This window comes from Ovis aries, chromosome 5 (assembly GCF_016772045.2).
Source record: "Ovis aries strain OAR_USU_Benz2616 breed Rambouillet chromosome 5, ARS-UI_Ramb_v3.0, whole genome shotgun sequence".
Lineage (NCBI taxonomy): Eukaryota > Metazoa > Chordata > Mammalia > Artiodactyla > Bovidae > Ovis > Ovis aries.
This window is the reverse complement of record NC_056058.1, coordinates 71,324,415-71,350,228: the sequence shown is the minus strand read 5'-3', so window position 1 is coordinate 71,350,228 and position 25,814 is coordinate 71,324,415. Positions and strand designations below refer to the sequence as shown.

Below are 25,814 nucleotides of genomic sequence, written 5' to 3'. Positions count from 1 at the left end.
CTATGAACAATACACTGAAGGAAATAACCAAATAGTTGTGACTTGGATGGTGATCCTGTATTAAGAAGCATTCAGCTCAGTTCAGTCGCTCAGTTGTGTCGACTCTTTGTGACCCTATGGACTGCAGCATGTCAGGCTTCCCTGTCCATCACCAACTCCCAGAGCTCAAACTCATGTCCATTGAGTCAGTGATGCCACCCAGCCATCTCATCCTCTGTCATCCCCTTCTCCTCCTGCCTTCAATCTTTCCCAACATCAGGGTCTTTTTCAATGAGTTAGCTCTTTGCATCAGGTGGCCAAAGTATTGGAATTTCAGCTTCAACATCAGTCCTTCCAATGAATATTTATGACTGATTTCCTTTAGGATGGACTAGTTGGATCTCCTTGCAGTCCAAGGGACTCTCAAGAGTCTTCTCCAACACCACAGTTCAAAAGCATCAATTCTTTGGCACTCAGCTTTCTTTATAGTCCAACTCTCACATCCACACATGACCACTGGAAAAACCGTAGCCTTGTCTAGACGGACCTTTGTTGACACAGTGATGTCTCTGCCTTTTAATATGCTGTCTATGTTGGTCATAACTCTCCTTCCAAGGAATAAGCGTCTTTTAATTTCATGGCTGCAATCACCATCTGCAGTGATTTTGGAGCCCAGAATAATAAAGTCAGCTTCTGTTTCCACTGTTTCCCCATCTATCTGCCATGAAGTGATGCCATGATCTTAGTGTTCTGAATGTTGGGCTTTAAGACAACTTTTTCACTCTCCTCTCACTACATATGCAGGATATTGTTTTTGGTGAAAGGGACTCAAAAGCGTGAGATTTTGAGTCATGTAGAAACAGAAAATAATGGAAGAAGAAGTATCTAGGATGTCCCCAATGGCTCAGGGGTAAAGAATATGCCTGCTATGCATGAGATGTGGCAGGAGCCACAGGTTCAGTCCCTGGGTAGAAGGAAAAAGATTCAAATCCCTGTACAGGGCGTGTCCTTGGAATAGAAGGAATAAATTACCTCAACGATTTATATTATTCTCACACTCAATTTGTTGAGGCTTCTTTTTAATATACAACTATAATTAAAAGTAGTAAGTGGAAATGCCAAGTGGAAGATACCTATGTCGATTCTTTAAGGTTCAGTCATGTTTAGCCAAAACAACAGAAAGCATTCATGAAACAAATGTTACATGGACAATGTAGTGATCATTAGTAACTTTTCCTTGCTTACCTTTTCCATAATACCCTAGACAAGTTTCTAATTTTTATTCCAAATTATTTGTTTACCTATGGGTGTACTTACATGGGGGTGATTATACTTATTTTGTGGAATTGCTTTTCAATATGTGTTTGTTGAATGGATAAACATTACTATTAAGTAAAGTGTAGGGTAAACTCAAGTAAAATAGATAGACCACAAAACTAGAAATCTTTTCCACTGTATGTCTTCTAATAATTCTATGGAAAGGTAAGTTTTGATTATGGAGGGTGATTGACTCCTTGGAATAAAATCCCTTGTCTCTTTTATTCTTTGGTTTTGGTCCAACTTTTTGCCTACTATATTTATTAATTTAAAAGAAAGAAAGAAAGCAGGATCCCCAGGTTGCTACTGAGAGGGTGGTGGTTGGGTGGTAGTGCAGGATGTGATGAAAACTGAGAATTTAAGAATGATAATATTAAGGAACTTCCTATGGAGAATATGTTGGTGATTGAATTGTTTTGATAGCAATAAGTAATACTAAGTTGATTTTGGGCTCAGAAGACAATTGTCAATCAGCAACCTGATGGCATAGAAATCATTGCTTCTTAAGTTTCATCTAGCTCAGGAGAGGAGTAGTCTCAGTTGGAAATTAAAAGAAAGTAAATACCACATCCTAAAGCTTAGGGGAGTTTTCACTTAAAAATAGTCTATCCTTGGATAAGTAAAACATATGAAATAAGATTTATAATGAGAACTTTTCTCAATATATATAAAATATACAAGGAATTTTTCCTTTGGTGCCCTCTGTTTTGTTTTTTTTTGTTTTGCTTTTTGTTTCCCTCTGGAAATGTTTGTCAAAACAGGTGATTGCTTTTCCAATCTTTTTTTGAAAGTATTGTTATTATGATTCAGTTTCTTTTTAGGCATCTCCATTACTCCCTGGCTGATAAATTATACATATATTAAATTTTTAAAATTCATAGTCTTTCCTTCTACACAATATACACAATTGAGAGTTCAGAAATAAGGAGGAAATAAGCAATCTAACATGAATACAGAACAAATAGGTGAGGCAAATGTGGGAAAAAAATGAGGCTTGTTTTTGATTTAGGCAGGAAATACCTATGAAGGTTACTAAAGCTTAATTCCTACTAGAATCATCAAGGATATTCTTGCTATAGGGTATATAATCTCATGATAATAATAATAATAAATAAAATAATACAGCTTCTGATTGAGTCTTATTATGTGGAAGGTAGCATAGGCATTTTACATATATTACATGAACAAAACAATATTGAGGTGAGGCAGGTCTTATAACCTCTATGGGCACCTGTTGTGGACTCATTGGGAGATTTAGTAATTTGTTCATATCTATAGTGATGGGATTGGGATTTTAACTGAACCCAATAGGGCTTCCCTGATGGCTCAGTTGGTAAAGAATCCGCCTGCAATGCAGGAGACCCTGGTTTGATTCCTAGGTCAGGAAGATCCCCCGGAGAAGGGATAGGCTACCTACTCCAGTATTCTGGCCTGGAGAATTCCATGGACAGTCACAGGGTCACAAAGAGTTGGACATGACCAAGGGACTTTCACTTTCACATGACCCCCAAATCAGTCTTTTGCTCACTGGCAGATAACTAGTTTTACATATTACTAGAACTCCAGACGGAGGAGGTAATTTTCTATTCTGTTATTTTGCTGTTTCTGTTCATTTGCTCAGTCATGCTCAACTGTCTGCAACTCCATGGTCTGTAGCCCGCTGGGTTCCTTAGTCCATGGAATTCTCCAGGCAAGAATACTGGAGTGGGTAGCCATTCCCTTCTCCAGAGGATCTTCCCAACCCAGGGATCAGACTGAAGTCTCCTGCACTGAAGGCCGATTCTTTACCATCTGAGCCACCAGGGAAGCCCACATAGGGAGAAAACAACTAACAAATATCCTGCTAATATTTTCTGGGCCCATGGAAGGAGTGATATATAATCCACTATTACCTCTTTCTACTGAGACAAGGCCAGGCTTTACAATCCTTCCCAACATAGGCATTCAGGAACTCACTGCCAATTTATTCCAAGTTTATGCCTCAGTGAAGTCTATTTGTAATTTCTGATAAAATAGATCTCTTTTTTAATGATGAAAGGTATTATCAGAATCTTCAAAGTCAACAACACTGCGTAATGCAATTTTGCATTCTCTGTAAGTTTCCCAATGAAATGGTATTGCAATGAGAAAGACTGCTGATGAGAGGGGATACAGAATATAGAGTGAGTAATTACTTACAACTGGAGAATTCCAGGGGGCAGGAATGTTCATCCATTGGAAAATTGTGCAACTGTAACTGGCACTCAGCATCAATTGTCAGCCTAAGTAGAAAGATACAATGCAAAGATTTTAGATAGCTTAAAAAATTTTAAATATGTATTAGCACACTTTCTAATAACCATTTATTTTTATTCCTGGACAGTATCTCACCCATTCTTATTGATGATACCACGTGATCCTCACTGAAGAAATTCACCAAGTCCAGGATAAAATTGTGTAAGACAATGTCCATTTATTTTCCCAGACTAAACAATAAAGTCTCACTGACCTCAACTTCGCTTATTCAATACTTACTATCCCCTATATTTTTGGCAAATTAACTGCATACATGGGATTGCTCAGTGAATTCACTTAACTTACTTAATAGAACAAACTCTTTTAAGAACTTAAGCCCATTTACTGTTTGCATGTAAATGAATGCAGATAATTCTCAGAACTTATCTGCTAATTACAGCAGAACCTTCTGCATGTAAGTACTTGTTAGCTGTTAGATTTAAATTACTATATGTGAGTTTAAAAATACTTGTGTTTCACAACAGATTATTAAGTGTCCTTACAAAGGAACACTATAGAGCAATTATACAGGATGTTAAAGAATAGAAGAATGTCTAGTAGCAATCAGATGTTAAATGCACAAATGTATCAGAAAAATGTCTGTCATGGATTCCCTGAAAAAGAGTGAAAGTAAAGTCACTCAGTGAAGTGTCTCACTCTTTGAGACCCCATGGACTGTAGCCCACCAGGCTCCTCTGCCCATGGGATTCTCCAGGCAAGAATACTGGAGTGGGTTGCCGTTTCCTTCTCCAGGGGGATCTTCCCGACCCAGGGATCGAACCCAGGTCTCTCGCATTGCAGGCAGACACTTTAACCTCTGAGCCACGGGGAAGCCCTCAGAGGCCCTGAGGTGCTTACTAAACATATAGACTTTCTTTCCCGATAGAGGCCAGAGCTCTAGGAGGGATAAAATTTAAAGGAGTCCTAGATGTTTTGACCACATTTGGGGAAGTATGACTATAATGTTAAATTGTGATGGTGATAGGTTGATGATATTTTAAATTTCATATTTGTTAGCTATACTTCTTATAATTACAGTTATCAATCTTAACATTAAAAATTTATCTTATAAACCTTTTCTATTAAAAGTTCAGCATGAATGTAATTTTTCTATGGTATAATAGAGCAATTACTGGTCCTAAGATATAACTAATCATCATTGATCCCTTAATTGCCAGCATGGCACTAGGTAAGGTGAATTTTTCTCTCATTCAGTAAGTGTTATTATGGCTTTATTGTACGTGGACTTGTCCGAAGTGACAAAGCTAGTGTCATGGTTGAGGTGTGAGCCCAAGACTGTGTCTCCAAAGCTGGAAGTTTTTATCATTGTCACTCAGTAATTACATGCTCTTCCAAAGAAAAGATAAGCTTTATTCATAAGTGAAATTATAATTAAATTTGATATTTTATTAGTATCATTTCTCCAAATTAAACTGGAATTGCTAAAATTGAAGATAATACAGATTGCAGATAGTTACACAGATATATATCTATGCACATATATACACATTTGTAACTCATTATAGATAAGCAACAAGAATGAAATAATCTCTTTACATAGATTAGCAAACTCATTCAAATCTTGAATGAATCTCATGAGTGATAATTTTGAGGTGGCTTCCATAATTAAATATTGTATAGCGTTTCTCTAAGTTAATAGAAGTGAAAAATAACTATAATATTATGGAAATGATAAAGGGACTTCAGATAGCATAACTTTACTTGATACTTCAAAAGCTAGACTGAGCTCTTATTTAGCAGAAAAAAATTGATTTCCAGTAGATTCTAATTCCAGTCATTGCTACTGCTAAGTCACTTCAGTCGTGTCCGACTCTGTGCAACCCCATAGACGGCAGCCCACCAGGCTCCCCCATCCCTGCGATTCTCCAGGCAAGAACACTAGAGTGGGTTGCCATTTCCTTCTCCAATGCATGAAAGTGAAAAGTGAAAGTGAAGTTACTCAGTCGTGTCCGACTCTTAGCGACCTCATGCACTGCAGCCTACCAGGTTCCTTTGTCCATGGGATTTTCCAAGCAAGAGTACTGGAGTGGAGTGCCATTGCCTTCTCCAATTCTAATCATTACCTCACATCTAATTTAATAAAACCCATGATGAAATCAAAACATATGCAATGAATTTCTTTTGCAATTATGGCTGTTTTTCCTACTAACTGATGTAACTATGATGACAGGAGCTATGGATCCAGTTTAAAGTATTGAATTTTATATCTTGAATATTTACATATGGCATAAAATATACATCAGAAGGGCATTTAACATGAAATATTTTGAAGCTATAAGATCCTGGATACTAAGATCTAGAAGAATCACATTATTCCTATTTATTACTGAAAATATATACAAATAATTTAAATGTCTGCTTGTGCCTACTTTTTTATTAGGTTCTATGTTAAACACTGGAGAAGGCAATGGAACCCCACTCCAGTACTCTTGCCTGGAAAATCCCATGGACGGAGGAGCATGGTAGGCTGCAGTCCATGGAGTCGCTGAGGGTCGGACACAACTGAGCAACTTCACTTTCACTCATTGGAGAAGGGAATGGCAACCCACTCCAGTGTTCTTGCCTAGAGAATCCCAGGGACAGGGGAGCCTGGTAGGCTGCTGTCTATGGGGTCTCACAGAGTTGGACACGATTGAAGCGACTTAGCAGCAGTTAAACATTTTGCATATCACCCCATTTAGTCCTTATTACCACTCTGTAAGGTAAGAATCATTAAGTCTATTTTATAGAAATTTAAAATGAATGAAAGGTGCTCAGTTGCACTACTAGGGTAGGAGCGTATGTCATGGTGGTAGAGGTACCTCCTTTGCCAATAATCCCCATCATTTCTTACCTCATTCCTCTAAATAAAAATGTAACTAAGAAAAAACATCATACTTACCATACAAATAAAACTTTGGGATACTCCTAGCAGCTAGACCCCTGCTACCAGATAGCTGCCTCTAGTCCTGTACATATTCTGAAGAGTTACCACTCCTGTAGAAATCCTGGAGAATTGCCTAATACCTACAAATAATACGATTCAGGAGCTTCCCGGTGGCCTTACTGGTAACAAACCCGCCTTTCAGTGCAGGAGATGTAGAAGATGTGGCTTTGATCCCTGGGTTGGGAAGATCCCCTGGAGGGGGGCATGGCAACCCACTCCAATAGTCTTGCCTGGAGAATCCTATAGACAAAGGTACCTGGCAGGCTATAATCCATAGGGTCGCACAGAGTCAGACACAACTGAAGCAACTGAGCACAGGACAGTAGGATACAGAGCTAATCATCAAAGCCAGATTTGTCTGATTCTTAAGCGTGTGTACTTATCTATTATGCTGACTTCATAATATACTCTCACCAATGAGAAACTTCAACATAAAAAATTCAAATGTATGCAATTATGAAGTGCTAAGATGATGGCATTAACTTAAGTCAAAAACCTGTCTAATGTTGGCTTAATATTTAAGTTCAGAAAATAAATGATATCTCCTCTTAAAGTTTTCCCCAAGAATATTTATTCCAAAAATAGCAAAAAAAAAAAAAAAAAGTCAAATAGCCTATCAATGTAGTGGGGAGTGGATGTTGCGAGATGGAATTCATTCTAGTTATACCATTGTGCAGCTAAAAAGAAAAGGATGTACAGATTCCCACATCAAAAATTCTCCTTTAGTAATGGTTTTCTTGGAAACAGAAACATTTCCAAGCATACCAACTCCTAAGTATGACTATTTTTTAGTGTCCATATTTTAATGTAGCAGGACATACACATAAAAACCCCAGACTGGTATAAAGGTTAGATGATCTCATAAAGGCAAGGGAAATTTCATACCCCTGTGAGAAAAGAGTTCCTATATCAGTCACAGAAAATGTTTTAACTGTATCCTTTGAAAAAGTTCATTGATAAGAGAAAAAAAAAAAAAACACCTAATTTTGTAGCATCACATACTATTTTGCTCAAGCATGCCAATCCTGATTTAGGTTTGACATCTTAGCTCTTTTTGTTCTAAGAGAACATAATTGATCTTTGTTTTATTCCCAACAATTACTCATTTCCTTTTCCAAAAGAATACCTTAAAGTGTAGAGCACTCGACCATCATTCCAAATTCTCAGCATCCTATTAGGGGTGGTTATCCAGTGTGCATCTGCCTTTTTGGAATTTCTGAAGAAAGTGTCTGGAATCCAGATTTTCCCCACCATGTTGCTGTTCAGTCGGAGGACTTTAATGGTGCTGTTAAATTTCAGACGTCTGTCATACCATGTTTGGGCAAAAAATATGTCGATTGTATATTCCTATTTTAAAGAAAAAGGTGAAATGGAACATCCTTAATATAGTAGGATTGTATTATAGACCATTTGTTTGTATTTATCATTTATGATCTCATTGCCAATACAAAGCAAAGCTCCTTTGTGTTTGAATGATCCAAAAGAAAGCAAAAGCTTGGCTAAGGAGACTCACCCATCTTTTATAGACAAGTTAATACATTATGAACAAACAGACCTGTGTAAATAAATTCTGACAAAAATTCATAGCCTTGATACAGTTGTTTGCATTTGGTATTTATGGGGAAGAGTTTCTCACGTTATTTTTGGCCAGCTAATTCTTTGTTGTGGGGGCAATTTTGCGTATTTTAGGATGTTTACTAGCATTCTTAGCTTCTACCCACTAAGTGCCAATAGCACCAACAAAAAATCCCACCCCCAAGTCGTGACAACCAAAAGTATCTCCAGACATTGCCAACTGTCTTTTGAGGAAATCAGTTAGTCAGCTTCAAAAAATCACTGCTACAGAGTAAAACAAAGTCCAGAACACTCAAAAAGAGTTCTAAACTAGAACTCTGGAGTTTAGGTTGCCTCATAATAAATTGAGGACACCAGAAGATCTAAGCAGTGTGAAGATAGAAAAGGGGGATACACGCTATACAAAAAATACTTTGTGCCCTGTCTGGCAGATGGCAAACACTCACTGTAAGGTAACTAATTTTTTTTTTTTTTACTATTACAATTGTCTTTTTTTCTAAACAAGAAGAAATGCACCAATTAAAAGATAATCTTTATTACTGTACTAATCTGTCGCAAAACATATTCAAAAAGTGCTATGATGACAAGGAACTCTAATGATTATCCTCATGTACACAATTGACTTTAATCAAAGAAAAGAAAGTTTGATGTAAATTTGACCTGGAGCCATAACACCCAAGATCTATTTGGCTGTCATATTTAGATTTTATTTAGTATTATTTTACAGCTTGATTTTAATCTGTATACACATGAGAAAATTAATGGAAAAAACCCTTAGTGCTCTTAGAGCATGACCCTAATGTTCTTAGAATATGAGAATTGAAGAATGGAAACCATCCACATTTCCTAGTCCCCTTAGCCCATCATCATTTATGAGGAAGAATACACATCAAAAGAAAAAAAACCACCACAAGCCACAGGGAGATTGTTTATTTGCCTAAGAAACACAGCTTGTCAGGATCAGACTAGAATCTCCTTCCTTTGCCTGATTTCTGTTGTTCTGGATTGTATCCTTGCACTCTTGTCCTGTATCTCCATGGAACTGGCTGCATTTCCACTGGGGTAAGTCACACCACTTTGTTTACAATTTAATTCTATATTTGTAGTCCACAAGTAATGGAAGGGGAACCTGCTTTGCCAGTAGATAGAGCAACTCAAGAATGTCTGACCTACACTTTGGCCAACACAAACACGTTTTAAAAGTCTTTAAACCATCATTTCACAAACTGTGATCCTGGGACAGTAGTTCCGGGTACCAGTATTCCTGAAATTATTAAGTTTTGTGTTAAAATAGACTACATGTATAACTGATTCTTCTTAGATGTTCACAATCTTCATCATAATTCTAAACAGTCTGAGAAACATGTTGCCATTTGTTTCACGGTTAAACAAGCAAACCTATTTGCACGGAGGGTGCAGGTGGCGGTACAGTTTTTTAAATCAGCCTCATTGAGGGCAATAAATGTTCTTTTGTATCTGATTCAGCAGAGTGTCCTTATTGTTTATTTGGTAAATGGTGTTTTAAAGTTACCCTGTCACTAATGTTATGTTTCATTGTTCTACTCTATTCTACTCTACCCTCTTCTGCTCCAAGCTAATTTGTTATTTCAGATTTTGATAGAAAGCTTTATAAAAAAAATATAGTTACATTTGTTGTTAAATCTAATGCACTATTTCTCCTCTGAGAAACAATTCTGATTTGAAGTATGACCTCTCCACACCATGAATATTCTAAAACATAGTAAAGCACTATATTTTATTTTATAGTAAGCAGTACCTACCAAATAAGCAATGAGTGTTGAATTTTAAGATTATAGCATTTTACACAAGTTGATTTTATACACATGATCATATTTAGTTTTTAATACAAATCATTAAAAAATAATTATATTGCAAGAGGGAAAAAAAGATATGAAAGGTTCTCTCTCTTCCAATTTTGTAAGGATAGTCCTTGTTATTTCCATAATAACACACTACCTCTCTAGTCTGTTAATGAAATAAATAATTAGAAACTTACCATATTGATAGCATTTACTGGACCAATGCTATTCACATACATGTCTGTGTGAATTAATGTTGGTTTCACTGCAAAGAGAACCATAGAAATATATGCATATGAAGAAGCATAATGTTTTAACACTTTAGCCCTTGTTATTCTAGAAATATTTATTTTGCTACATTAGAAGTGATTTATTCACAACTAATGTGGAGTTAGTGATTAATTCACTATATTTAGCTATTTGCTTTCAAAGAAATATCTCCTTTTAAGCACATTAAGGCATTAACTAAGCATAGCACAGTTTTGAAACTGATTTCCTTTTTAAGACTATATAAAAATGAATAAGTAAGAAAATACTGCATAGATTTTCTTCTTCCTTCTTCATATATCATGACTTTTATTATTTTTTTCTTAAAGCTCTTGAATCGATTTGGGCATTGTAACCTGACATGCCCCATATAGAAAATAAATAACTATGGTGTGACCTAGAGAATAAACTGCATTAGAAATATGAAGTAGACATAAAAAGCAACAAGTATTATGAATTGTTATTGAAATATTGCTCCCTGTTGATTCCTTTTATGACCACTTTATCCTCATTCACCTCTAGCCAACACAAAATCAATCTTCCTCAATGATTTAATGAATTCCGTGACTCATCAAATGAGAAAACCATATGGAAACCCAATACACACCTATTTGTCAAAGAGGACTGATAGTGAAAATCTTGTAGTATTACATCCATGGTCTAATGAATGCGCTCCATTTTCATTTAATATTTAATGAACAAGGATTCATAACATCATTCTGGGCTTCAATTCAATAAGTACACCTCCCTCATCTTTATCCATTTTCCTTGAAGTGCCATGCTCTAATTCTCTGTGGGGGATTGGACTCTTCACCTATATCCTTGCCTTCACAATAGTGAGGCTATTTCTCTGACTCTGAACTTTGAGCGTGACCATTTGATTCACACTGGTTAATAACATATGGATAAAGGTGAGTGTGCTAATTCTAATTCCAAGCATTAAGCCTTATGAGCTTCTATTCTTTTCTCTTACTCTTTGCTATCATCATGAGAAGGATACTTCTAGCTAGTCTGCTGGTCCCAGGAGGAGAATGAGAGTAAAGCTTTCTTAAATGAACAGCCTCAACCTGGCTGACCTTAGATTAGGCCACCCCCAGCAAAGTGGCAAATAAATGCTTATTACTCTATACCTCTGAGATTTTGTGCTTGTTACACAGCTATAGATAATCAGTATGTTCTTCCTTTCTTTTTTTTTAACTAATTTTTACTAGAGTACAGTTGATTTACAATGTTGTGTTAGTTTCTGCTGTACAACCAAGTTCATCAGTTATACATACAGATATATCCACTCTTTTTTAGATTCGATTCTCATTTAGGTCATTAGAGATTGAGTAGAGATCCTTATGCTATACAGTAGGTGTGTACTTGTTTTTGGTGTTACTTCATAAAGAAGCTGTCACTTTTTTTTTCTATAGTCTCTCAGTTTAGGAAATTTTAAATTGCTGTTTCTCAAGTTAGCTTGAAAATCATCTTTCCTCATTTTGAACTTATCGATGCTTCATCTACTCCCAGACTTGAATGCAGTTTGTTGATTATTTTAACATTTAGTAAAAGTATCATTTATATCCTTCTGGTTATTGAAATAGGCTGATGCTTTGTTCTAATGTGGTAGGTGTCTTCGTTTGTATAAAACCCACATCACAAGAGGCTTTAACATACCTCCTATATCCGGTCGAAGCTTATTATCATATCCTTCCAGGAGATTGTTTAGGATGACTGTGACATCACCCTCCGGAACTTTTGGAGTCAAGACCCATGTTTTGTTAGAAGCATAATCTTCATAGTCATCATCAGACTTTTGTCTAGTGAGGCTAAGAAAAAAATATATATTGATCAAGAATCACATAGACTCCATCCAAGTTGACTTTTAGTCACAGACCACTGGTGGAAAATGATAAAGTGGGGCGGTGGGAATGTGTTACAATGGACTGCAGGGAAATTCTCAGCTGAGGTTTAGTCTAGCTAATTAAACGTCACAGACATAGATTAAAATCTGTTCAGGTGTACTCATTGGCTTTCCAGAATGCTCTGTCCTCCCATCTATAAATAGACCATGCTTTACCAGTTATCTTTGCCTTGTCCTTAGTTGATGTTCTTCCTGCCCACCTGCCCAGCTTCACAAAGCACTTATTAAGAAACAAATCACAAGAATTTTGCTGAAAGCAATGCTTAAGTGATCATAATCTAGTCTAGGCACTCAGGCATAATGTTGACTTCTTTCTCCTTTGAGAAGTTAACTTGTTCAACCTATTAATGAAAGTCAGAGGCTGATAATTAGATTCACTCCCACAAACCACCAGACAAATCTCTTCCTCTTCAACTGAACTACTAAGGAGAGTGCCAGTCTTGCTGCATTTTCTTCCTCCCGGGTGTGTGTATGTGTACTTTCCTCCCCTCCCTTGCACTGAAAGCAAGGGTGGTTCATTTATCCTTGATTGCTAAGAACCTGGTACTATGAAGAAAGACATAGCTGTAGACTTTAAAACACTCTTTATTATAGTAAAAGTTTCTAAGCTGGAAATTCATACTAATGGTTAATGTACTATTTATATAATCATAGAAATCAAATTATCTATTTTGAATGATCAAAAAGTGACATAATATTCTGTGATTCAGTTTTCTACGCCAAAACCTGTCAGAAAACCCACAACTAAACCCGAAGCTAAGGCTGATTTTGGAAGGATATTGAAATTCCTATTGTCTGTCTCCTCCCTGCCCCAAACTCCATGCCCCCACCCCCGGCACACACATACACATAAGATGATCATAGTTTCCAGACCTAATGGGAGTGCAAACCTTGCAATTTTCATCAATACTCAATAAATATTGGTTACTTTTGATGTTTATGGTGAAATTAAAAATTACAAAATACTTTCTCATACCGATCCTCATCTTCAGTTTATTTGCATAAAGATATGGTAAGAATGAATCTTGTCAGAAATCAAATCACTGTCACATTACCCTGAATATACATCATATTCTCAAACTATGTATTATATTCAATTGATATATATAGAGAGAGATATATATTTGTATGTATAGACAGATAGATGACTAAAGATGGTAAGTGAAAGCTGATTTTGTGATTAATTTGGTTTGAGAATGAGGATGGGAGATGAAGTTTTAAAAGTAATCACTGGCATGGATCAACTTAGTAAGTATGTAATCTTTTTATCCCTTCAAAGCTTTACAATAGGAAATATAAAAACTGAGTCACACACTCTCATGAAACCGAACGTAGCCAATCTTAAATCTTGCACTTCAGTTAGCATAAGAACTTAAACAAAATTTGAATTTCATAGATCACCCACAGAGGGTATGTGTGAGGGGCTGGACAAAGCTTCAGCCAGCACTCAGAACTACTTCAGTGCAGGCAGAGAGCAGTTGTCTGCTAGGAAAATTCCTCTTAAGCCTCAATTCATCATTTCTCTAGAGCACTGATGAACCCTGTGTAATAGAGTTCTAATCCTATGACCTGAATCTTACTAGTTAAAGAAGAAAAAAAAAGTTATCTGATAAAGAAAATTTCAAATCCCTCTCATAACTCATTGAGAAAAGAATGTAGTTGACCCACTGGATGTTGGATGTCATCATTATGAAATTTTATCTCTGTTTAATTTGTTCAGGGAAAGTGCATTTTCAAAAGAATCTCAACCTCTTGCTTCCTTTCTCCTGAAGCTTCTCTCTCTCCCTCCCTCTTTCCTCTTTGAAAACATGTACCCTATCAAAGTTTCTTAAAGGAAAGGAAATATATATTAAATAGCTATGTTTATTCACAGTACTTACTCATACTAGCAAATAAATAATCCAAGTATGATGGTGCCATGTTACCTGTATTACTATTTTCTGGAAAACCAGGAGGAAAAATACATGAAGTGAAAAGAAAAGGGATACTTCTTTAAAGGAACACTACTTTCTAGAATTTCACCTAGTAATTCTCTTGGAGTCATCATCTGTTGGATGCCAAAACAGTAATCACATAGATTATCTCAGGTAAAAGTGTCAGTGACAGATTTGGTTATACTTTAGGATGCCTACTTAGCCACAAAAAGGTAAAATGGAGTAGAGAAATTAAGAGCATATACTCAGGAGTTAGAAAGTACCAGGTTTGACTTCTGGCTTCATATCTTGTCTGTCACTTACTCTTTTATGACCTTGGGCAAATGATTTAATCTTGCTAAGCTTCACTAAGTTCTCATATTTAAAATAGAGTTAATACTAGTATTCTATCACATTTTTTTGTGCAAGATAATGCTTGCTTCCCTGGTGGCTCGGACAGTAAAGAATCCGCCTGCATTGCAGGAGACCCAGGTTCAATCCCTGGGTTGCGAAGATCCCCTGGAGAAGGAAATGGTAACCCACTCCAGCATTCTTGCCTAGAGAATCGCATGGACAGAGGAGCCTGGTGGGCTACAGTCCATGGGGTCTCAAAGAGTTGGATATGACTGAGTGACTAACACTTTCAAGATAATGCTTATTAAGTGCTCAGCCCAGTACCTGACACATAGCCCTGAAAGTAGATTTATATACAAAGTTTCAACCTCATAACTAAAACCTGAATCTCCAGACACTGCTTCCAGGCTTTGATCTAATATGGGCTGAGAAGAACTAAACACAGATGTTATCCAGGCAGAAAAATAATGAACCCCTACATTATAAATAAATGAAGTTTTTATTCTTTAGTGTGTTCCCAGCTGAGGTCTAAATTAATGGGGCTGATGATTATTTCTGGGATTGTTTCCAGATTTGTTAAAAAAAAAAAGAAAAAAGAACCTCTCTCATTCAAAATTGGCTGTTTCTCCAGAATTCTCTGGAGTTAAGGCCTCCTCACTTATAGATGGGAGCTCTAGTAATAATGACAATTAGATAAGGCATTCTGTGGAACTGTGAACTCCGTGAAAAAGCCTGGGCAGAAATAGATTGATAATGATGCAAGAAAACTGATTAACAGTTGTGTGCGCTGAGAACAAACTTGAACTTCTAGCTAAAGGCACCTACCTAAATGTAATGGCCTATGGAAGTGATTATTTATTCTCGTACCCTTTATAAACTGAATATAATCTTGCAGAGGAAAAGGACTATAATTAACATTATTCTTAACTTACCATAATGAAAAACATTTTTTTTTTTGTAGTCTGAGTGATAAGTCCTAAAAGACAGAGCCAGAAAAAGTTGTGAAGTTTTCATCTTTGAAAACTTAAAAAAAAAAAAAACCAAAAATCTGTTAGAAAGCCATCCAACCAAGAGCCTTGGACCAACAGCATGAGAATTTCCTGGGAAATTTCTAGAGATGTAGAACCCTGGGCCAACCTGGACTCCTGAATCAGAATCTTTATTTTAACAGGATCTTCAAATGGTTCACATGCATATTAAAAGTTGAGAATCTCAGTCACAGAGTGAACCAGGGGTGCTTATCCTTGTGTATTTGTGTGTGTGTGTATGTGTGTGTGTGCAGTACATTGAGGTAGGCCCTTTAAAAAAGCACAGATTTCCAACTTTCTACTTTAGCTTTTCTGACTGAAATTCTCTGGTATAAATTAGAATATTACTTTTAATTTTCATCTTTACAGTTACATGCATGATTTGAGTGTAATGAGTTCATATTTATAATGAGAAAAATCAATTTAAGAAAAAAGTGACAAAGAAATAAATAGTGAAGAGATGAGAGGTTGCTCTCAATTAGACAGTAGATCTTAAATATCTGAATGTTGGTACATATTTTGGATACTTGACACTGTGAAGATAATCATGAAGTTTATACACTTTTACATTTTAATCCAAGTATTTCATATTTTCACAGATTCAATAAAGCTCTCAGTTTTGTAGAAAGAAAAATCTAGTCATTGTACTTTCTTGGAAAAGATGATGGCACCCCACTCCAGTACTCTTGCCTGGAAAATCCCACGGACGGAGGAGCCTGGAAGGCTGCAGTCCATTGGGTCACGAAGAGTCCTACACAGCTGAGTGACTTCACTTTCACGTTTCACCTTCCTGCATTGGAGAAAGAAATGGCAACCCACTCCAGTGTTCTTGCCTTGAGACTCCCAGGGACGGGGGAGCCTGGTGGGCTGCCATTTATGGGGTCACACAGAGTCGGACATGACTGAAGCGACTTAGAAGCAGCAGCAGGGCAGTATAACAGCACACGTTTGGATGAGAAACAATAAAAACATTTGTTTTCTCACTTTGGTATATTCACATCCATTGGTATTTGGCATCATAAATACAGGATATATATTTTTCTTTCTCTGCCTAAAATCTCTTCTTTCCACCTCCCAAAGTGCTATTGATTATGGCTTATTCCTTATAAGCTTTCAATTTTCAACATAAAAACCACCTTCTCAGCATCAGTAGAGGTCATTCCTCACTGTTTTCTCTGCCTCTGTTGCCCACCTGATCCTTCATATCTTCTCATCAGTCCTTCAGCTGCTTCATAGCATTTGTTACAATGTGCATTTACCGATTCACATACTGTCTGTTTCCAAACTACAAATTCCATGAGTGCATATGAAATTTACAAGTAAAATTTATGAAAAGAATAATTTTCTTCTGACTAATTTTCCTAAGATAAATAATACCAACAATGGCTATTGTTATGTATTCACCATGTTCTACACATAAACTTTAAGGACTTCATAAATATTCTCCCACTTTTACCTTTAAAACCCTGATACTCCTATAAATATCTCCATTTTACAGATGAAGAAAAACAGTGATATTTGCCAATAGTCGTTTAGTTTGCCAAAACCAAAATGTTTAACCATTATGCTGCAAGGGTTTGAGAAAGGAAATGGGGCCAAAGAATCTGCGATTTTACACTTATCAGAAAGTAAGATCATCTAAAACAAACGGTTGCTCAAGCTCATTTTCCCTTAGGACCATAAATTCGTTTATGCCTGAGTTCAATAAGAGTATGGCACCTTCAGCACAAAGTTAATAACATTCAAATTTCATAAACTTGCCATTGCAGATACCAATGATTTGATCTTCTCACACTGAGGAATAAAAGCAGAGCTCGTAATTTAACTTAATGGATGTGATCAACTTACTCTCTAGGTTCTTTCATGACTTGGAAAGCAGTGCCTGCTGCAGTGGTAAGGCATAAGTTTATTTCAAAGACCATCCTCCAGCTACTGCCAAAGGTGGACTTAGGTATAAAGTGTAGGAGCAGCTATGCTAGGTGAGTATATATCCCAGGGGGTGGAGGGGACTTAGAATCTGATCATAGGAGGAGGAGACTTCATTCTGTATATCCCTGGAGGATGAGGGATTCTTGAGAAACACTGTGGTTTAGTGAGGAGAACTGGGGCACAAGCTGCTCTTTCATGTGTGGCCTTTAGTGGCCAGTGAATTCTGTATCTCCTAGGGAGGACATGTAAGAACCTGTGCTTATGTGCAGGGTGCTCTAGGCATAGCTGTGCACGTGAATGTATACATGCACAGAGGCTAGAGTAGGAGTAGGGGTATGTCTAAGGATCAATTCTGATGAACTGTTCTACTTACAGTGACACCCCATTAGCTTATACCATGCTCAATTTTTTGATAATTAGGTCAGACGGAGGAGCCTGGTAGGCTGCAGTCCATGGGATTGCTAAGAGTCAGGCACAACTGAGCGACTTCACTTTCACTTTTCACTTTCCTGCATTGGAGAAGGAAATGGAAACCCACTCCAGTATTCTTGCCTGGAGAATCCCAGGGACAGAGGAGCCTAGTGGGCTGCTGTCTATGGGGTCACACAGAGTCGGACAGGACTGAAGCGACTTAGCAGCAGCAGCAGCTGTTGGTAAATGTGTTTAATTGACTAAGTCAACTATCAGATGTATATATTCCAATGTACAAAATGCAAACTGTTTATTAACAATTGTTGAAGACCTATATCAAATAAATGACTGAGGGATTTTATTAGCAAAGATGAATTTTATTGCAAGTATCAGAATATTTGGGCTTCCCAGGTGACTCAGTGGTAAAGAATCCATCTGCCAAGCAGGAGATGCAGGCTCAGTCCCTGGGCCGGGGAGATCCCTAGGAGAAGGAAATGGCAACCCACTCCAGTAGTCTTGTCTGGGAAATTTCATGGAGAGAAGAGCCTGATGGGCTGCAGTCCACGGGGCCACAACGAGTTGTAATCAACTTAGTAACTAAATAGCAAACAGCATCAGAATATTCAGATTAAATTGGGAAGGATATATAATTTTAAACCTAGTGTAGTATAAGCTTCCTGGTGCTTCAATTCAGCTTCTCATCTATGCATTTAACAACTTGGATTCTTTCTATCTCGTCCTTCTGTCCTCCATGGTATCAGCTTCAACCCAAAGATGGCATAATTGGATGATCAGAACTGAAATGAAACTTGCTCAGTCATGTCCGACTCTTTGTGACCTCATGGACTATACAGTCCATGAAATTCTCCAGGCCAGAATACTGGAGTGGGTAGCTGCTCCCTTCTCCAGGGGATCTTCCCAACCCAGGGATTGAACCCAGGTCTCCTGCATTGCAGGCGGATTCTTTACCAGCTGAGCCACAAGGAAAGCCTGTATGATCAGAAGATGCTAACGAAAACTTCCCTCTATGCTTCCTTATTTACATCCATGAAAAGAGATAAACTCTTCTAGATATTTAGTTTTCTAAAAGTCTCTAGAAGTTCTCATTTTGTGAATCACTAGCCTGAATACATATGAATTCATACATAAGAAACCAAATCTATGGCTAAAGGATGGGACTATGTTCATTATTTTGGTGTAACTATATATCATACCACTAGTATCAAAGATGAAATCATCATCCCCAATGACATATGGACTTCAGAAACCAAATGAAAATTGGGATATTTAAGATAAGGACAGAAAATATGGAGAAGACAACCACAGCACTCACTAGGAACAGAAGGTGTAAGCAGGAAAAAAAAGTCCATGTCAGGTCATATTCTAGCCTTCTATTAAAGTTCGTTTCCTTTGGGCTAGCCCCCTCACTGTGATTTGCTGTTGCTGCTGTTGTTTATTTGTTAAATTAAAGTGAGAGAATATGGACCAGCTAGGACTCACGCACAGCTGAAAGGAAAACAATTTGGCATGATCTGCTAATGATGAACACATATGTATCCTATTGCCCAGAAAGTTTATTACTAGATTTAATCCAAAAAGAAATGCATAATGTACCTGGTACAAGGCATGGATCAGAATGTTCATAGTTGCATTATTGATGATAGAAATTCATATAAATAAATAGTAGAATGCACAAATAAAATATGGCATATTTACAGAGTGAAGTGCCATTCAGTACAAATGAGTGAACTACTGCTGTGTGAAGTACAACAAATCTGAAAAATTGAGTAGTCTCCCAAGCACACCAGAACCCTAACTCTCTGCAGAGCAACCATAGCTGAAAAAGACTGGAAACTATCAGGCCTACTACATCCTTCTACTTTTCTGTATATTCATTCTATTAATTTTTGAGGGTCTTATATTGCAACTCCAACTACAAATTTTAATTTACCTATTTAAAAAATAAGTACTATAGTGGAACTATCTGTAACTTTGTTCTGTATCTTCCACGTCTCGTATAAATGTCTTATTATACTATCATAATTTTAAAAACAAAAAAGACAGAAAAAGAAGACTAGATCCTACCAGAAAAGATCTTCTCCAACTAAAGATATAAAGAAAGAACCACAGTGAGATGGGCAGGAGGGGTGGACTCACAATATAATCAAATCCACAAAGTGGAAAATAATTGTATTGGAGAGATTCTTCTACAGGAGTGAGAGTTATGAGCCCCAAGTCAGGTTACACAAGCCGGTGTTCTGATGGATGGAAGACAAGCCCAACAGAGCGTGTGGCTTTGAAGGCCAGCAGGGCTTAATTGCAGGAGCCTCACAGGGCTTCCCTGGTGGCTCAGATGGTAAAGCGTCTGCCTGCAATGTGGGGGACCAGGGTTTGATCCCTGGGTCAGGAAGGGCCCCTGGAGAAGGAACTGGCAACTCATTCCAGTACTCTTGCCTGGAAAATTCCAATGGACTGAGGAGCCTGGTAGGCTACAGTCCATGGGGTCTCAAAGAGTCGGACATGACTGAGTGACTTCACTTCACTTCACTTTACAGGACTAAGGAAAACAAGAGTTCACTCTAACGGAGCACACAAAAACCTCATGCACACTGGAACCCAAGGGCAAGATCAGTAATTTGTTAGGAGCATGGGCCAGACCTAACCTGATCTTGGAAAGTCTCCTGGTGTGAGCTATGGCTCACTTTGGGGACATAGAGGCTGGCATCAGATGTATTGCAGAAACACAGCAGCTGCCATATCAGCTCATTGGTACCAAAGTCTGGCCCTACCCAGAAGTGCATGGGTGCCAGTCCTGGGATGCCCCAGGCCAGACAACTAACAGGGCAGGAACACGGCCCCAACCCATCAGCAGACAGGCTGCCTAAAGTCTAAATAGCCCAGCAGCATCTGAACAAAGCTGGGCCTGGCAACCAACCAGATTCGGGACCAACTAAGCCAACCAGACCATCCACATAGTCAGATGCCACAGCAGAAGGACCCAAGCAGACCTCTTAGGGGAAACTCCTAAAGTGTATAGTTTGGGTGACTAGCGGGGACTGCTCTGCTGGGACTCATAGGATTTCTCCAAGGTCAAGAAACTGAACTATTCTACCACAGACATAAAAATACAAACAGCAGCTTAGACAAAACGAGGCAACAGATGAAGGAACAGGATGAAACCCCAGAAAAACTAAGTGAAATGGAGACAGGCATTCTACTGGAGAAAGAGTAAAGAAAAATGATCTAAAGATGAGCAAAGAATTCAGAAGAATGGACACGGAGAGTGGGAATTTACAAGTTTTTAACAAAGAGAAAACATGAAGAAAAACTAAAGAGATGAAGACTACAATAACGAAAATGAAAAATACACTAGAAGGATAAACAATATTCTCACGTTCTTGCTTGTGTACACTTTGCCACAAATAGGGAGCCATCTTCAAAACCTGAATTATTTGGATAAAGCTCATCCTGTACACTATACACCAATGCAGAATTTTTAGAAGGCAGTTAGCTGAAATGGAGCTCCAAGTATGTTGCTCTTATGCAGTAAAAATTTTTCTACACAGTGGCAGAGCTTAGACACTCTACTTGCACTGTTATTGGACTGTGACCACATGGTGACAAACGAGGCCAATGCAACTTCGGGGGCCACTCTCCCTCGCTCTAGAAACACACGTGAAGTTTGCCTTTCTTGCTTTTTTCCGACTACTGACATCCAAGACCAATTTTAACCACAGAAGAGAGCAAACTATAAAGTTAATGTCAGAGAGGAATATAATTATTTACCCTCAAAAAATAGTTCAAGAAGGAAATACTCTGAATTTCTTCATTTATGTGATGACTGTCATTCACCAGGAATGTGAAATGTCCAGCCTACACTGAATGTCTGATACTAAGATCCCCTGGAGGAGGGGGAATTCTACTGCCTGGAGAATTCCATGGGCAGAGGAACCTGGTGGGCTACAGACCAATTGTTCTTACTCTGGCAGCATGTTAAAATTACCCAGAGGGCTTAAAAAAATAACAATGCTGAAAGCTTACCGCTTAAGATACTAATTTAATTAGACTAGGATGAGATGGCAGCAATGATATTCACTAACTCTAAGGTGCAGCCCGGATAAAGAGCTACTGCAAGCATATGACAGAGCTACTTGGACTTCCTTTTCTGAATAAACAGCATGTTGGTAACTGCTCTCAAGCAAGTCAAATAAATGTCACTTACTACAGTGTTTCAAGGTATACTGAAAATTCAAATTAGCATCATTTTGAATCAGGATCCTATGTCTTATTAAGATCACTTTATATTAGTGTTTCCAAAAGTCTGAGACACTCGCTGCTAGTACCCAAAGCAATTTTAAGTTTCATAGATGCACAGCGTTAAATGATACTGAAATCTATAATTAGAAAGTTTTCCTCATTTCAGTTTTCTACTAGCTCATCCAATCATATGAAAGATAAGTCTCAGTTTATCTGTAATGTGTCTTTATCCACATTCTGCAATTTGCTAACCTACTTTCTCTCAAGAGGAGTACCAGCAAGCTTTACACCTCTGGTAGACAAGAATGTATAATGCAAACTTGATAACATTGTCGTGGCTTCACTGTATTTACTTTATGGTTTTCTTCTATTATGAAAAATGAAACTCATTTTCTGGGTTTAATTACTTTTGTTAAGTTTATTAAATAAACTAGTTAGATTTAAGGGCTCCCTGATGGCTTGGGATTCCCTAGTGGCTCATATGGTAAAGCATCTGCCTGCAATGCAGGAGACATGGGTTTGATCCCTGCTTTGGGAAGATCCCCTGGAGGAGGGCATGGCAACCCACTCCAGTGTTCTTGCCTGGAGAATTCCATGGACAGAGGAGCCTGGTGGGCTACAGTCCATGGGGTTGCAAGAGGAGGACGTGAATTAGTGACTAAGCACAAGCACAAGGTAGATTTAAAAGACACTGGTTTATGAAAAATAGTAAAAACATAGCCTAGTGTCACTGAAATGTGGCAAGAGTCATGAAGGGGGTGGGATTTGGGAAATAACGCCTTGTGAATTTAGATTTCTCTATCCTTCCGTTAATCAGCCTGTATTTGAGAATCTTTTGTACAAAGTACCACTGCAGACGGAAAGATGTGCAAAGCACAATGCTGATATCAAAACACATCTCATCTATTTTGGGAGACAAATACTTGAACAGCTAGAAAAAAAAATGCAACACTTAAATCACAGTGCAAGGCAATAACAGAAACATTGTCACATGGTAGAATGTGACTGATCTCTGTCTACCAGCACCTCCAATTTGATATGAAGGTTATTTCTATCAACATGCCTCTGTAATCAGTCCCACATCTCCCTTTCTATGGTAAGAGTAATATTTTTCTCTAGACATAAAACATTTGGGGGAACTGACAAAACATCTATTTCTGTTTTATTGACTATACCAAAGCCTTTGACTGTGGATCCCAATAAACTGGAAAATTCTGAAAGAGATGGGAATACCAGACCACCTGACCTGCCTCTTGAGAAACCTGTATGCAAGTCAGGAAGCAACAGTTAGAACTGGAAATGGAACAACAGACTGGTTCCAAATAGGAAAAGGAGTACGTCAAGGCTGTATATCGTCACCCTGCTTATTTAACTTATATGCAGAGTACATCATGAGAAACACTGGGCTGAAAGAAACACAAGCTGGAATCAAGATTGCTGGGAGAAATATCAATAACCTCAGATATGCAGATGACACCACCCTTATGGCAGAAAGTGCCTCTTGATGAAAGTGAAAGAGGAGAGTGAAAAAGTTGGCTTGAAGCTCAACATTCAGAAAACAAAGATCACAGCACCTAGTCCCATCACTTCATAGCAAATAGATAGAGAAACAGTGGAAACAGTGGCAGACTTTATTTTTTTTTGGGCTCAAAAGTCACTGCAGCCATGAAATAAAAAGACAGTTAACTCTTTGGAAGAAAAGTTATGACCAACCTAGACAGCATATTAAAAAGCAGAGACATTACTTTGCCAACAAAAGTCCATCTAGTCAAGGCTATGGTTTTTCCAGTGGTCATGTATGGATGTGAGAATTGGATTATAAAGGAAGCTGATACAATATTGTAATGTAATTAGCCTCCAATTAAAATAAATACAATTATATTAAAAAAAAGAAAGCTGAGCACCGAAGAATTGATGCTTTTGAACTGTGGTGTTGGAGAATACTCTTGAGAGTCCCTTGCACTGCAAGGAGGTCCAACCAGTCCATCCTAAAGGAGATCAGTCCTGGGTGTTCATTGGAAGGACTGATGTTGAAGCTGAAACTCCAATACTTTGGCCACCTGATGCAAAGAGCTGACTCATTTGAAAAGATCCTGATGCTGTGAAAGTTGAAGGAGAGAGAAGGAGAAAGGATGAGATAGTTGAATGGCATCACCAACTCAATGGACATGAATTTGAGTAAACTCTGGGAGTTGGTAAGGGACAGGGAGGCCTGGCGTGCTGTAGTCCATGGGGTTGCAAAGAGTCGGCCATGACTGAGTGACTGAACTGAACTGATAAACTTTTGCTTCCTCTTCTAGCAAAATAGAAGGTAATAAACATGAACTTTCAAAGTTGTCCTCTTACTTACAAGGGGGCAACAGGTAGATAGAAGAACTAATGTGTATTTTCTCATGGTCCCAGAACAAGAGGTCAAACAGTTCCAAAATAGTATACAGGTCCTGGAGAACCAGTTTATAAAAACAAAGCCTGGGTATGCATCCATTATCAACATGTATTCAGATATGTATTCAAATATACTTTAGATGTATGGACAATTTATATTGCTATAGTTTGTGTTATTCTGTCATAGCAAGAAATGAAATATTATCCTCATTTTGTTAATATACAGATGTTTGGAACTAGGAGCAAATCTGTTTAGGGGACTGAACGAATTTTCATTTTTATATGGAAATTTTACCAATATGTATACATCCTAGTGACCACTAATCTGGGAATTTTTCTTTAGAGAAAGAAAAAAATTTTCTTTTTCTTTTCTAAAATTGTGCTATAATCTTTTAAGTTCAATTCATGCAAATTTGAACTTTGTTCCTGTGGTGTGACCACTTTTAGAAGACTGTTCTTAAGTTTTCATTATTTGGCTCTCCCTAGATAAAAATCAGTGTGTTACCAATCACTTAAAAAAGTTAATCAAGTTTAGGTTTCAGTTTTGTTGCTAGTAGTTTTCTTCCTCCCCTTCCCTCTCCCTTCATTACATGAATAGTCCATTTTATCTCTACTCTACATCAAGTAAATTTACATAATTAAGAATTATGAATACTCCAGGAGTTGTATATTTATTCACTCATTTGTTATTATTCACAGACAGCGTCTATGAGCTGAACACTATTCTCAGCACTTGGAAATATTACTTTTTTGCCTATGAAAATATAGTAGATGTTGTTTTAAAAAGTTCCATGCTGGCGGTAAACATAGAAAGTCCAAAATTACTTTTGTTCTTAGAAATCTGGAACAATGTAAAAGAAATTCCCAGTGGAATTTGAAATATCACAGCTTTACCCAAAGCTTAAAGGTGTTTTAAATCAGCATGCAGGCTTTATAGAGAAACTAAAAGTTTATATGATAGAAAAAAAGGTCAATTTGTGTCACTTATATTTTTACAAATTTAGATCCTTGTCACGCAATAGGTTGACTGCTTTATCATTATAGGATAATGAATTCATATTTCAAAGAATATGTCTTAAGGGAATAACTTACTGTCTTTTCTCAGTAGTGAATTTTTACCTTTTTCAAGGCATTGCAAACATGTTGCACACATTAAAAAAGGAGCTCCCACAGAATCCATGCTTCTCCCTGCATTGGCCCTATCATCATTCTATCCAGTCTTTCCAATATCCTCAGGTACATGGTCACAAGTAGAATCAAAGCAGATCATATAACCATTAAGAAATGTATCAATTCAATCAAGAATGTATTCTCAAGTCAAATAAAGGAAAACACTATTTTGTCTGGAAAACTTGATATGATCATATTTATGTAAGCATTTCTGAAAAAAATTATCACATAAACATAAAATCCATTACTCTAAAATGTAAGTTTTCAATTCTCCCATGCAAA

The 25,814-nt window shown here is 37.5% G+C and overlaps 1 protein-coding gene across 2 annotated transcripts in view; it reads right to left on the bottom strand.

Moving 5' to 3' along the window:
* GABRG2 (gamma-aminobutyric acid type A receptor subunit gamma2) overlaps nt 1-25,814 on the bottom strand; it is a 131,783-nt gene that overhangs the window by 88,409 nt on the left and 17,560 nt on the right. For both annotated transcript variants that reach the window (XM_004009044.5, XM_004009045.5), the window contains exons 2-5: nt 11,839-11,990; nt 10,110-10,177; nt 7,644-7,864; nt 3,475-3,557 (exon numbers count right to left, since the gene is read on the bottom strand). In XM_004009044.5, the coding sequence (XP_004009093.1) occupies nt 3,475-3,557; nt 7,644-7,864; nt 10,110-10,177; nt 11,839-11,990 (524 nt within the window). The remainder of the gene's footprint in view (nt 1-3,474; nt 3,558-7,643; nt 7,865-10,109; nt 10,178-11,838; nt 11,991-25,814) is intronic.